This window comes from Amblyomma americanum, chromosome 1 (genome assembly GCF_052857255.1).
Source record: "Amblyomma americanum isolate KBUSLIRL-KWMA chromosome 1, ASM5285725v1, whole genome shotgun sequence".
NCBI lineage: Eukaryota > Metazoa > Arthropoda > Arachnida > Ixodida > Ixodidae > Amblyomma > Amblyomma americanum.
Window position 1 is genome coordinate 243,807,381 of NC_135497.1, and position 15,085 is coordinate 243,822,465.

At 43.9% G+C, this 15,085-nt stretch overlaps 1 protein-coding gene across 2 annotated transcripts in view; it reads left to right on the top strand.

The window, feature by feature from the left end:
• The window catches only part of LOC144114855 (uncharacterized), a 96,770-nt gene that overhangs the window by 60,898 nt on the left and 20,787 nt on the right, over positions 1-15,085 (top strand). For both annotated transcript variants that reach the window (XM_077648855.1, XM_077648856.1), the window contains 2 exons: positions 1,321-1,493; positions 4,467-4,520. In XM_077648855.1, the coding sequence (XP_077504981.1) occupies positions 1,321-1,493; positions 4,467-4,520 (227 nt within the window). The remainder of the gene's footprint in view (positions 1-1,320; positions 1,494-4,466; positions 4,521-15,085) is intronic.

Genomic DNA, 15,085 nt, shown 5'->3' on the forward strand with positions numbered 1-15,085 from the left:
TTCGAGAACAGCCCGACAATATAGTCTCAGTTTCACTTTTATGATCTTCGTGCCAGCCGTCACTGACGATGGGCTCAACCAGCTAGCATCATCCAGCCAACGGACGTTTCGAAGGCTGATTGGCACGTTGCTGGTGCTTTCTCCCCTTCTCCCTCCTCTTCTTTTCTTCTCCCCTCTTCGCTTCAACACCGCTGAGTGTTTGCTTCACTTCCGTCCGTGTGGTCCATTCTTCCTGTCCACCAAAACTGTGTGCTCGCCACTTGCCGTTCGCAGTTCGTGTGGTGAAGCTCCACTGTGTTGCATCGTGAAGGATGCCAGGGAAGCCCTTAATGATTTTGGAGCATTTGTGTTTTGACGCTCTTGACAGCATGCTTGCAATAAAGTATTGATGGAAACATGAGAAATAGTCATTGCTGTGCCACTCTTGTCTCAAAAGCAGGCATCCTTTGCTAAGTCTTTCACCAAACAAATATACCTTGATGCAAGCAGTTCTTGACAGTTTTTCGGGGTCATTCGATAATTCGAACTTTCGGATAATTCGATTATTTTTTTCGGTCTCTTGAAGTTCGAATTAATGAGCTGTTACTGTACAATGTTTCACAACCTTCAGCAGCTTCCTTGTCATGTAAACATTAAGTCATAATATCATAACTTTTTCTCGTGAACATAGCTATATCTTGTGTGCCTATGTTATATTGTGCCCCTTCTACATTACACTATGCCCTACCTCATTATGTGATGCCTCATGCTGCTAGGATGTGGTAAATGGGGAAGAGGAGGAGTAAAATATTTGTGTGCAAGGTCTGCTACTGTTGATCACTGTATTTTGTGGAAATGCATTTGTCTTTGAACTTAAATTGTCTGTCTCAGTATTTTAACTACTCAAGAATATTGAATTCTATTTGCATCCAGTGTTTATTGTTCATATTTGCTTTCAAACAAAGAATAAGGTTCGCACACTTAATGAGAACATCACATCTTCGGAAGAAAAGGAAATTTCAGAGCTGGAAGAGAAGCAGTGAATGTATTGTCAGTTGCAGCCTCAAGCTGTTTTTTACTGGACTTCCTTGAGCAAAAAATCCACTTTCTCAAACAGGAAAAGCAAATTTGTTTTAATGGCATGTATATTGTCTGTTGTTATAGACATGTATTTTGTCTGTTATTATGCAAGCCACTATGTTTTTCTGCTTTTTCTGTGGTCGAGGAATTTTGACTAAAATAGTCTGGGAAAAGAAAGAAATGTTTAGGATTTTGAAAAGAGTAGCTTGCTAGACACCATCGATACTGTCATGTCTCTTAATTTTGTGTGATTGCTTTTAGGAGAAGATGTACATTACTTCCTGTGCCTGATAAGCCACGGGGCCCAGGTGCTGGCCAGCCAGATGCTGTCAACAGCAGACAATGCTGGCACCAATGCTCTCTGCTTCAGCAACCACATGACTTTGCGAGATCTACGGGCAGACTTTGCAGTCAAAGTGCACGTCTATGCCCTGGTAGGTGCACATTGGCATATTTCTGAAAAGCTGCCTTCAGTATATGATATTTTAGTTTGCTTGGTGCTTTTAGACAATATGTTAACATAGTTTATAGAGTGTAGTGGATATTTAAACTTATTGGCAAATTAGTTTTTGCACAGTTGAATAATTTATCATGAAACTGCCAGTAACAAAATACAGTTGAGCCTGGATGTGATGAATTTCCATGTAGAGAATTCCACAATGTATGAACTTTCTCAATTCTCTAACCCGTTCCCATAGGAGTGTGTGCACTTGTGGACTCCATGTAACAAATGTGTTGCGGTGGTCCATTTTGATATGATGAACTCTCTGCACTGACTGTTTATAATCTAGTGCTGCAGTGCTTTCACAAGAGGAATGTGTGCAGTAGCATTGAGTGAACACAGTTGACATAATGCACCATACTCCATTGCCATCTACACCATTCCGTGGTAAATGTCGTAGTGTCTGCAGCTTTCACTCTTGTAACATTACACGGAGTGGCATGCAACAGTGCATATTCAAAAGGATTGCAAAACAACAGGGTGTAGTAAAAAGACTGAGGATGAGCAGTGCACGTCTATTGTCGCTGCAGGGTTGTTCACGCGTGCCGGGAGCTGGCACAGCTTTAAGTGCTGGTGATGTGAGGCGAGCACAGAGTCCATTTTCAAGGGCAACACTACCCAGCCATACTAAAAGCGGGGGGTACAGGGGAAGGTGCAGGCGCCTCTGTCTCCTCCCCCTTTTCCCCTCCACTTTACTTTTTTCACTCCATGTGCAGCATTGTTGTGTGAGCCGTGGTGGAGATGGCGGCAGCTGCTAGAACAGTCATGTTATCAACATATTCACAAAATGCTTCTTCTTTTATAGCATTTTACCAACTCAAGTTACAGGTATTTAACGCGAATGTTTACTAGGTATTTTACTTATATTTGTTTCTTATTTTGGTTCAGTTTCTGCTTTGTCTTATGCGAGTCTTCATGCGAAACTACATGTATCAAAAACCTGCATGTAATGAAAAGTCAGACTTTTCTCGATTTCGTTTTATCCAGGTTTTGCTGTATTTGTGCATAAAGAAAAATGTGTAACACTGCTTGGAAAACCCAGTATGAAGGAGGAGGACGTTGGAAGGGAGAGGAAAGGCACAGAGTGACTGTTTCAATTTTGTTGGTAACTCGAACTGTGTCACGAGGAATGGGTTAAAGGGAGTGAAACACGAGGAGAGATATATTGCAGGTGCTGCCTTTGTCAAAAGTTAGGAGGCTGTGAGCTTTCCTTCTTGGCCACATTGTGTGGCTTATCACGCATTGAAAGAGTTCGAAATCTCTTCAAGTTGAGAGGAGTTCTTATCTTCACTCCTTCTAAAGTCCAGACTTCATGGATGCTACAAATGCCCCATACAGGGCCTAGAAGCGCAAACCCCTTGGGCTCATTACTTTGGACAGAGGCTGTATGTACCATGTACACCCCCCGTTAAAAGTATATGGCCCAAGGGGCTTGCTTGTGAGGCCTACTATATGCCTTGTTATGCATCCTCAGTGACCATAATCTCTGGAAAGAGGAATGGCTTCGCGTCCTCAACCCTCCCAAGCTTTGGACTGCTAGATATGCTAGGGAGCCCCGCTAAGCAGCTTAGATGCAAACCTCTTGGGCTGTATACATTTGACGGGGGCTGTTTGTGGGTAAGCCCAGCCCTCTTCCCCTAACACAAAGACCCATGCATTCAGCATGTTCTTCTGAAGGGAATTCTCCTGAGCTAAAGCTTCCCTCACAATGAATAGCTGGCAAAGTGTTTCATTCCCAAGGCAAAATGTATGCTGCCATTTTGCACTTCTTTATTCATTCGTGGGACATGGCGCAAACAGTACAAGCCTTTGAAATTTAGTCACCGATGGTGTCACTGAGCTGTCTCTCAAGGCAAAGTCAGCCTCGGTTTATGCGTTACAAGTACAGTCCTGGTTTTACTGCTCTGGCATATGTCAACAATTGCAGTAAAAACTGCTTTAGAGACAATGAAGCAATGGCTGTTGTGAAAAATTATGAGCATACACCTTCAGCTTTGTGATAAGGTTTACTGAGGCTGGTGCAGTGGCTGATGTAATAAAGGGATACTGAAGACAAATAGAAGTAGGCCTGAATCAATAGGGTACTGCATTCTAAACACAAAGAGACCACTCCCTGAAAAAGGAGCTTTTATAAGCCGGAAGAGACCAACAAATAAAATACAGGTGTCGCCATTACCAGCCGATTTTGCAATAATATGTGTGCATCATTACAGATTTTTGGGCATGAATCCCAGAGGATATGCTACAGCACCATTCACTTCCACATGGTGGTTACCCATCCTTTTCGGTGTACACATCATGAGTTTGATGCAGCTACGGGAAGATTTTTAAATGCAATTTTCTCATTGGTAAATGTGTCTTTTTCTGCCAGACAAACATCAGCTTAGCCAGAAAGAGACAGAGATTCAATTTTTATTGAGAACAATAATTGACCAGAGTTGTCTTCAATGTTCCTTTGAGATTTTTTGTATATTTTTGGGAATACCATTGCAGAAATGTTTTAGTGAATGCACAATTGAGAATTGGGTAGTAGCAATGCCATATCACAAATATTTATTCGTAACTCTAGAAAGACAAGACATCTGTATTCTCGAAGCCATTAATGACATTCTCGGAAACGTTCAGGTTGCTACACCTACGTGAAAAATTTCTTGTAGTCCTTGAGGCATGGTATAAGGCTTGGAAGAGCTTAGCTACGTATGGATACTGTTTAGGTGAGGCTTGTTTAGCCATTAATTTTGGGGGGTTTGCTTTCTTAAGGAGTTGTTACTCAAACTCTCTTGCAGAGCCAAGCACAATTTTAAGCAAGCCTATAACCGATTGTAAGCATTACCGTGCTTATTTGAAAACATAAGCAGGAGTGCTACACTGGAGTATATCACTGATTATGTTAAATTTCTTGCAGCAAACAAAAAAGGAAACACTCCCACATCATCGCAAGTACCGGATTGGTGGGAAGGTATGCCTACACTTCTGAATACTTTGTTTTAGGCCCTTTTTAATGTGTGTGACAATTCCCTGCAGCATTGCCTAAGAGGCTTTGGCATTTGGCTGCCGACGCCAAGCTGGTGGAATTGAATCCCAGCTGGGCGGCCATATTGCGATGGAGACAAAATACAAAAACGGCAATGTTCTGTGCAATTTCAGTGTATGGGAAAGAACCTCTGGTAATCGAAATTAATCTGTTACACTTTGCTAGAGGATTCCTCATATCGCACATGCAGCTTTGAGATGTCAAGCCTCACATTATATATTTGTTTCTGATTTCAATCTTTTTTTTTTGTTTCGGTTCAGTTTACAATTTTTTTCCCTGCAGTCACTGGATGGTTTTCTTGGCTGAAAGCCACATACAGCTAAACCTTAGGGCCATTTGTGGGGTAGCAGTCTGAAATAGGTTTCACTGCACAGCGATAACTGTACACAGTAGAAGCCGGCATAGGCACAAGGTGTGCATCACTTTCAACTGATGCTCACCTTCTTTCTCACCAAACACTGTGAAACTTACCTGCAGTAAATGATGACAGTTTGCACTTTCGATTTGCAATGTTGTATCGCAATCATTATTAGTGCATTACAACTATCACTGTGTACCTGTCAGGAGTGTCTAAAGAAACAGCTTCATACAAAGTTGCAATTTTTTTTTCTTTACATGACTTGCACAATAGTTTCTTTGAGCATCGATCGCAAGGTCTAAAAATGTTAATTTTCTCTGCACGATTGTATTAGACGTGGTATTGTTTGTATATGTACTAAAATACATACTGTGCCTTAACGAAGAGTTTGGCTGCGTTAGCATCAGTTGAAGCATACAATTTATCTTCATGGATACCTGTGCCATGGCAATGAAAGTGTGGGAAAATGCATTTTTAAAAATTCAACTAACTATAGTAATACTAAAATTATGGGACTGCTTAATAGACCTTACTAAGGCAATTTGATAGCAGTATGTTCTGGATCCATTGCGCATGGATGGAAGTTGACCATCCAAAGCACAGCGCGAGAGACTGGAAGTTCAGCTCGTGGGATGTTCGGCTGCGGTGATGGCGTAGTGGTCTAATGCAGTGGCCAGCAAAGCTGATTTGTTCACGCCACCGCAGGTTTGAAACACACTCACAGCCATAAAGTGTTTTATTTTATTGAACCGAAAAGCGGGCAAGTTTGACCTTGAATGTAGCTAGAGGTCAAACAAGGAAATGACGTCTGTCTGTCTCATGTATCTTGTGGACACCCAAACTGCAGGACATAAGGGAAGGAAAATGAAGTGAAAATTGGTTTTAAGGAAAGGAAATTAGGCCTATCTCACATATCTGGGTGGACACCCAAATCACGTGGTAAGGGAAGTGAAATAAAGTTGGTTTTATGGAAACAAAATGACTAGGGTGCGAATATTGAAATTTTTCGAATAGGAATTGAATATGAATATGAAGAAAATATGGCTTCAAATATGGACAAAAAAAAATTTTCAGAAAATGATAAACAAGCAAATGTTGTTGCCCTTATTTTTTTCAAAATAGTGTATGGTCTAGGCAACTAAAATAAACAAAACTAGACTGCCTCAGTACCGTATTAAAAAACATGATATGCGCAGAAATGTATACTACTTGTTTAGACAGCATAACAGTATCCAAACTATAATGAGGTCATGCAAAACAAAATCCACAAAAAGACAAGACTGGCAACAAAAAAATAACATGATGACTAGTAAAACCTCATTCATTCGGATTTCAAGGGATCGAAAGAAGTTCCCCGGTTCATCTGAAGGCCTCGGTTTATAAAATTACCTGCGCCCCCCTCCCCCCGGAAAAACATCCTGCCGAAAATGCGAAGATGCAGTAAGGCCTTATGAGGCGGCTCCATCGCGCTAATACCTGTAAGCCCGTGACGAGCCGCCCGTTTTTTTGAAGTGCTGGAAGAACAACACAAATGCGAGCAGGGGGCCAGGGAACACACACTGGCGTTGTTAACGGCAAGACAGTTTCTAAAAAGGAAAAAGAAATAACCCGCGACGCGCCAGTCGGCGTCCGAAAGCCGCGTGGATCTGGGGTTGGACCACCGGCGAATGTGCGGGCCAACAGTTGCAGTTGCCGCGGGGCAGCGGCGAAGCTCAGAAACCGAAACTACGCGGCCAGGCTATCTTTTCTTTTTGGCCTAGCGGCAGGAGCCTTCCGATCGTTGTCACACCTGCTGTTACGCCCACTAAAGAGGTGCGCAGGTTACAATGCACCATGCAATAGGCGAGATTTTTACAGGGTCGGTTGCCCTATTGTGACAACTCGATGCGCCCCTTCAGGAGGCTCCCGCGACATTCCACAAGTAGGCTTTCCCGCATAGCGTATATTACAAAACGGGATGGCGGAAGTCTCGCTCGGAGAGTTATGAAGGCGACAGGACACACTCTTCGGATGTGGGTATTAAATATGTAACGTATTACGGAAGGATAAAAAAAAGCGCAATTTCGCGTTGTGATTGTTCGAAGCGGACCGTCAGCCATCTTGTTCGCAGCACGGGTGATATGTGGGAAAGCCCACTTACGGAATTTAGCATGAGGTCAATCCTGGCGGCGTCGGAATGCGATCCGTCCGCGTGATAAACGACGGAGAAGGAAGGGAATAGGACCTCTATTGTTTTCCTGGAATTTTTTACTTGATCATCGGCTAATTTTCCCAGATATTGTGTTTTTGCTACAATCGAATTTATAAAAGTCTGCACAGTATGTGATCGCTGGCAAGTATTCGGGAATTTTCAAATATTCGGAAATTCTCGAATATCACTTTCTCGAATACGAATATGAATCGAATATCAAACATGTTCAATTTGTATTCAAAATTAGGAATATTCGCACACCCTTAAAAATGACCCATCTCAGATATACTGGGTGGACACAGGAACCTTGGGGTTAAGGGAAGGGAAGTGAAATAAAAGTTGGTTTTAAGGAAAGGAAATTACCCCTGTCTCACATTGTGCCATTTCCTTTCCCAAAAAACCAAATTCTTTTTGAAAATGAAAATGGGCTTTTGGGGAAAGGAAATGGTGCAGTGTCTCATATCTTGGTGGTGAACCACATGAGGGAAGGCATAAAGGAAGGAGTGAAAGAAGGACGGAAGAAAGAGGTACTCCAGATCAGTAGCCCAGCACCCTAACCACGGCGACGGGTCCAATTTCTTTTTCAATTTGGCTTTCTGAAATTATCTGCAGGACTTGCACATCATTTGGAACCGGATTTGGTTCTATATCTCCGCATACAACAAGAAATTATCCAGTTGTAAATATCACTGAAGCTATATTAAATATATACTGTCTTGTGTGAGCGCCTTTAATGTCATTTCGAAGAAAGCAAGATGTTTAACAAATAAAAAAAATGCCTACTAGTGCATGTGTGTCAGTATGGCTATCTATGGAAACTGCCAGTCGCTTGACCACGAACGTAGCCAGAGAGATGCAGCTTTTCGCTTTTGACCAGGGTTAACCATAGCTAAACCACTAGCAATTTTTTTATTACGTGCTCCGCCCACCTGACACTCAACGCCACCTACTACGCTTTCCCTCTGCAGTAGCATTGCCGTAACTGCTGCAGCCTCCCAGCTCCTCCGGTGGTGATGGTTTTTGAAATTTGTCGCCATCATATGATCGGTTCCTTGATGTCATGTGACCTTGGTGATGCCACCACTCTCTTGACCGATCGCTGAATTTCGTGGCAGAAAATGCTAGGGTTTTGCCTTAACAACAGCTTAAATACTGTCATATTAATAAATAGGTTGTGATGCTAAGGTAAATGTAGAATATTCTTGTAGTTTTGACATCTCCAAGATTTAAGTTATTGTTTTTTCTTTTGAAAAATAAGAACTGTGAGAGGGGAGTGGGCTTGAGCAAAACAGCTTTTAATATACCCCAAAAGTAGATAATACCTTTAAGAAAAAAAGGTGGATGAAACTGCATCTCATTGTTTAGCATTCGGAAACTGGAAATGCTTTTATGTGTAGTGAATTGAGTTTTACAGAGCATTCAGTCAAGGTGAACATGAAACTGAAGAAGTTGGCGCAGAATAACAAGGACAAGCGAGACAAACACGCTTGTCACAAACTCAAACACAAACACGCTTGTCACAAACACAAGCTCGCTTGTCCTCGTTGTTCCGCGCCAAGTTCTTCAGTATGCATATCAACCAACTAGCCCAACTTTCTGCTCTCCTAAGTGAACATGAAAGATAGCATGCCAGAGTGCATCTGGTGACATTAACTATGTACATTTTCTGTTATAGCACTTGAAACAAACAACCAAATAGACATTAGTGGATTCATTTATGTCTAAGTAACTAATATAACTAAGTAACTGGACCTTTGAAGAAAGCAGGTAAGCATGGTATTAGTATCGGACTAGGCAGCATCTAAAGCAAGTGTGTCGTAATGCAATGATCTGAAATAAGCAAGAACATCATTGACATGCTTTCCAAATCAGAGTGATTCTGAGCCAAGCCAGTACCTCCTGCAGCATAAATGCCATTTCAATTGCAACTGCAGGCACAGGAATGTCAAATACAGTCGCCGAGCAAAAATCGTGACCCCCAACCTGTTTGAACATGCTTGATTATTCGGACTTTTTTGGGCAACATGTGCTCCACACAGCGCCTCTCACGGGTGCCTGGTAATTAGCGCGCAGGCACAGTGGAAGCCATAGGCATGGCCTTCGCTATGTCGTCTACTACAGTGCGCCAGCACTGCCGGATTGAGCTTGCCTTGTGGTGAAGTTCACTTTCGCATTGAGCGCGCCAAGCACCCAGGGGATTACCATTTCTGACACAGCAGCTTAGAAGCCCAGTCTCTGTGTGTGGTTGACAGCTGCGTTCACAGTGGCAACGGCTTTTCCTGCACATATGTATCCTTGCTGTCGTGCAGTGATAAAACTCGAAAGCTTCATTCTACTGATGACGCCGCATTTAGCTGATGACACTGATGATGCAGTGTTTACTCCCATGCCAGCGCAACTGTTATCAAACAGCTTGCCTCAAATTGCCGAATGTGCTCGGGAAAAGAGTACCACTCGTCTAGAGACAACAGGATGAACCGATGGCATTAGTTTAGAAGTCTACTTTGCAGTGAGTACTAAAAAGCTTGCTGCACACTAGTGATGACTTATCACTAAAGTGCCACTTTTTCAATTAACTGATAGCACGGTGTGGCTTCAACTGAAGAGCAATTGCTTAAGAGTGTAAATCTGTTTTCATGGACGGTGCAAGAGAGTGTGATGTGATGTGATTGCTGCGTCAATTGCGGTAAACTGCGCCAAACTATGCCAAACGAAAAGCCTGCTACATGCTGCTACATAATGACAAAATGCGAGTGATATGTGCCAAGCCTGGCCACAAGTCCATATTTTCTTAAGAACAAAATTCTCTGGTGCAGCGTGTAATCTTACATCTGTGTTAGGCGGCACTAGTGGAGAACCTCATTTTTCTGAGAATCCTTAAATCGGTCGGTATATATGCAGGCGGTTATGCTAACCAGGCCCATTGTCAGCCCGCGTAGTGAGAATGTGAAGTGAAGCAGGCCTGCAGCATGTTGTGGGGATCAAGGGCGCACCGTAAATGTTCACAAATTGCACCGGTGTTGATTTTCACCTCCGTGCACAACCCAAGAGGGGAAACTGGGCGCCAGTTTTGGGGTTCGCTTCTATGTCCTGTCAAAAAGAAGCGGTCGTGTGTGGTGTGCTCATGTCCAGCGTGGGAATGCCAACTTAAAAGAATTCGCAGAAGCATGTATTTAAGATTTGATGAATGGAACCATGATACTCGGCTTCACTGTTGAGGGCCATCAGTTTTAAAGTGTAATCTTTTGCCATATGACCAAAATTATAAAGCTTATGAATTGAATTAATTAAATTAATTTAAGCGTAGCAGGGGGCAGCAGAAGCTTAGGTGGGCAGATGAGATTAGGAAGTTTGCAGGCATAGGGTAGGCGCAGGTGGCAAAGGACAGGGTTAATTGGAGAGACATGGAAGAGGCCTTTGCCCTGCAGTGGATGTAGTCAGGCTGATGATGATGATTATGATGAATTTCATCTAATTATTTTTAATTGCACTCTATCATGGACAGAATGCCAGTCTTGCTAACAGTCTACCCGTGCACCCACCTTCACTGATGTATCTTTCATGGCTTTAAAAAAAATGTATTAGCTAAAGAAACGCCCGATATTTAGATATATGGCTTTGGGCGAGGGGGCGGGGGTGGCAGCAAGCATCACACCTCATTTGAGAGAGCACGTTACACGAGGTGCAGAGTTCATGGATTGGGGTCTTTCCAGCAGCATGTGGTTGTCTTTTATGCTGCTTGGTGTTAAATTATCTTCCAGTTTAAAAATTCATAACAACAGTTAAAAAATACACGCTCTTATGTTTGTTTTGTTTCATATATCTATAATCTGCGTCAAACACTCACTTTTCTGCACTAAGACACACTTTTGGCTGCTCCAGAAGCTGCTCCAAAATGACTTTGGCCAATCGCATTACTGAAGAGAACAGGGGCTGCATATGAGTAGCAACCAAGGCCAGCTTAGAGGCCACTGAAAATTGTTTCCACGCGAATGCTGCGGTGCTCAAAAGCCTCAAGTGTTACATTTAAAAAATTTGTGGAACTCCCTAGGCGCTTAGCCCACTCTGTGTTCAGCTAAATTACGAAATCAAAAAAAGTTCACCTCACCTGCATCTGTATTGCCAGTGAGTATAAAGTATCCAGCACTGACTTTGCAGCATGGCACTTTGAGCGGATGAAAGCACCTGTGGGTCGCCGGTTTATCCCAGCTGCTGGGCACGAAGTGCTCGAATCTATAAAATATCACAGCTAGGGAATGGTGGTGGCCTCAGAGTAAACTACTTCAACTCACATTTGGATGAAGTTTTTTCTGTAGCAGCCTTTAATTACGTCTCAATTGCAACAATAAGCAACTAGGAAAAGCCGTTGCCACCGTGGATGCAGGTCTTAACCATGCGCAGATGCTGGGATTCTAAGCTGCTTTCTCAGAAGCGATAATCCTCCGGGCGCTTAGTTCACTCAGTGCCAAAGTGAATTTCACTGCAAGGCGAGGTCAATCTAGTGGTGCTGGCGCGCTGTAGCAGACAACATGGCGAAGGCCACGCCTATGCCTTCCACTGCGCCTGCGTGCTGGTTAACCAGGTGCCCACTAGAGGCACTGCGTGGAGCGTAGGCTGCCCGAGGCCGCGTTCAAACTAGAAGCGGACGACTGTGCGCAGTGGAAAACTTGAAGAGGGACTGAAAATAGGTTTGAACAAAGTGGGGTTCAAGCTAACATGGAGCCTCTTAAGTGATGGGGATGATTTTTTCTGCTAGTTGGCACATTGCCCACGCGTGGCTGGGAACGCCATTCTTGCTTGTCGTCTGCTACACAAACTTGAATAGTAGCCACAGTTCGTGGAACTCCTCCATGGCCACTCCTTTAAGGGGGCATGAGGGTCTTAAAATTTGTTTTCTTATTTGTTAACCTATCTTACTGAAACTTAGCATGCAGGTATATTATAGGATGCCGATTTTGAATATGCATTAAGATTTCAAATATCTCACCTGGAAGGAAATATATGGCAAATTAACATATCCTAATTAGGTCATTTCTTACGGGCTTTTATAGTAATTTATCAGTTAAAGAAAACTTTTTTAAGAATAAGCAGACATTTACAAAGGCCCACAGCCTATCCTAAAGTTAATAAAATGTCTATCAATTCGTTTTGTTGGTCATAAATGAATAACGAAGTTGGAAAGAAAAAACAAATGCAGCAGTGACTAGTCCACACTTGGCCTAATTGCTAATCTATCATGTTTAAAGGAAAAAGGAAAGCTTTAGGATGTGCGGTGGACCTTTGGAAATGTCTACATATTCTTAAAAAAGCTTTTTTTAACGGAGAAATTATCATAAAGGCCCGTAAGAAATGACCTAATTTGGATGTTATTTTGCCATAACTTGCTTTCCAGGTGAGATATTTGAAATCTATATGCATATCTGAAATCAGCATTCTATGATACATCTGTGTGCCAAGTTTCAACAGGTTATGTCGACAAATAAGAAACAAGTTTTCAAGACCCTCATCCCCCCTTAATTCGGAATATGTGAAGAGGCAGCAGCGAAGCTTTTGGGAGGCATACAGTTCCATGCAGGTGATGAGCAGAATGAAATGGTGACAAAACACAATGCAGCCCTGATTTTTCATTGCGACAGTGTCAACACAACAAGTGGCGTTTTGATTGCCATCTTCATCTTTTCATTTGTGGCCCTCTGTTCAGCTGGCATAGCTCAGTGCTTTGGCTCGCACCGTATGTTCACCCACGAGATGCTGATGGCAGTACAAGCATCAAATGCTGAACTTATGGAAAGCGGTCGCCGCCAGATCAACCGCTCCTCCATGATGCCCCTTCACCTTCTCAACCAACGTCCGTGCATCTTGCTGACCTCCCCGGGCAACTACCGTCAACTTTGACACATTCCATTTCTTTCCGTCTGCTAGCAAAAATGAATTCCTACCTATACGCTTCTTCACCTCCAATGGCAAGGAAAACTTCTGCTCACCTTTCGTGCCAGTATCCCTCCGTATCTTCACAAAGTCCCCTGTGTTGATGGTGGAATCTCTGGCACCTCGTTTTGCATCCGTGTAGCTTTTCACTCGTTGTTGCCGGTTCTTGACCCACTGTCGCAAGTCTGCCATGTGCGCCACTGGCTCATCGAAGAATCTTCCTCCTGGGAGGCCAACGACATCCAACCGAGTTCGAGGTCGCCTTCCGTGTAACAAGAACGCTGGAGACAACCCTGTTGCAGCATGTGGCGTAGCCCTGTAGACGCTCAGGTATTCCAGGATAGCTTCCCTCAATGCCTGCGCTCCATTGATGCAGTCTGTACATACTCCTTCAGAACACTATTGAATTGTTTGATCTGGCCATTGCACTGCGGGTAATACAACGATGTCACATAATGCTCAGCGCCCCCATTTTGCAAAAATTCCTTAAAATATGTGGAGATAAATTGACGTCCATTGTCTGTGACCACACTCTCTGGGTACCCTTCCTGTGCAAAAAGCTCTAGCAAGACTTTGACTACTGACTGTGCAGTTATAGATGAAACAAAAAAAACTTCAAGCCACTTGCTGTGATAATCCACGACTGTTACTGCAAACCTGCAGTCGGGCGGTGCTCGTTCCATTGGGCCCCCACAATATCTATTCCCAGGTTATCCCATGGCTTCTCTGGCCATGGTACTGGCTGCAGGGGGGCTGTCCTAGTTTTTGAAGACTTGTCTGCCGGTTTACAAACTGCACAGCTTCTGATAGCATTTTCCACATCGTCATCCATTCTAGGCCACCAGTACAACTCTCTCGGCTGTTGCTTTGTCCTGACAATGCCCGGATGAGATTCGTGAGCAATTCCAACAAACTTGGATACGTGATTCGCTGGAGGCACTATTTGCTCCGCCCAAAGCAGCAATCCCTCCACAACAGAAAGTTCATCCCGAATGCGTGTGAACAACAAGAGCTTTCCTGTGAGCTCCTTGTTTTCTGGCCACCCAGACATGATGTACTGCATCACGTCCTGCAACACTGGGTCATTATCTGTTGCTTCCTGTAGTCGACTTTTCGTAGCCACACTTGATACCACAGCGACTACCTCCTCCAAAGGCTCACCTTCCACAGACGGCACAGGCAACCAAGACAGTGCATCCGCCACCACATTGGTTTCTGCCCTTTGTATACTGTACAGTGAAGTTGTACTGCATGAGCCTTGCACACCACCTTTCTATTCGAAGCGGGCGCCGTCCTGTGCCACTGCCGGATAGCAAAGTCACCAGTGCCTGATGGTCGGTCCTTAGAATGAACCTTCGGCCCCACAAATACACATGCCAGTACTCGCAAGCCCATAGGCATGCCAATGCTTCCCGTTCTCCTGTAGAATACCTATGTTCTTGTGGTGTCAAAGTCCTGGATGCAAATGCCACTGTGTGTGACTCCCCGTCAACGACTTGTTGCAACACAGCCCCTAGCCCATAGGACGAGGCATCAGCCGTCACCTGTACAGGTAGCGCCCTGTCAAACATGGCCACGGCCCCGCACGATGCCAGCAGCGCCTTGGCCTTGCAGAAACTGTTCTCGGCGCTCCGGTCCCAGCAGAATTCCTGGCCCTTGCGAAGAAGACGCCGTAATGGCTCCACTTCCTCTGCGTAGTGTGGAATAAAATGAGAATAATACCCCAGAAGTCCCAAAAAAGAACGGAGACCAACCACATCAGTCGGTGGCTGTGCACAAAGAATTGTGTCAACTTTCGACTTCAGGGGCCTTAGCCTTTTAGCACTGACATGGTGGCCCAAGAATGATAGTTCTTGCACCTCAAACACACATTTCTTGTTTAGTTGCAGGCCAGCCTTAGCAATCCGTCGCAGAACCTCACGCAAGTGGTCCAGCTGTTCCCTCTTTGTCCTACCGAAAACAATGATATCGTCAATGTAAAACAGGACTCCTTTGCAACCCTTCAAAATATCC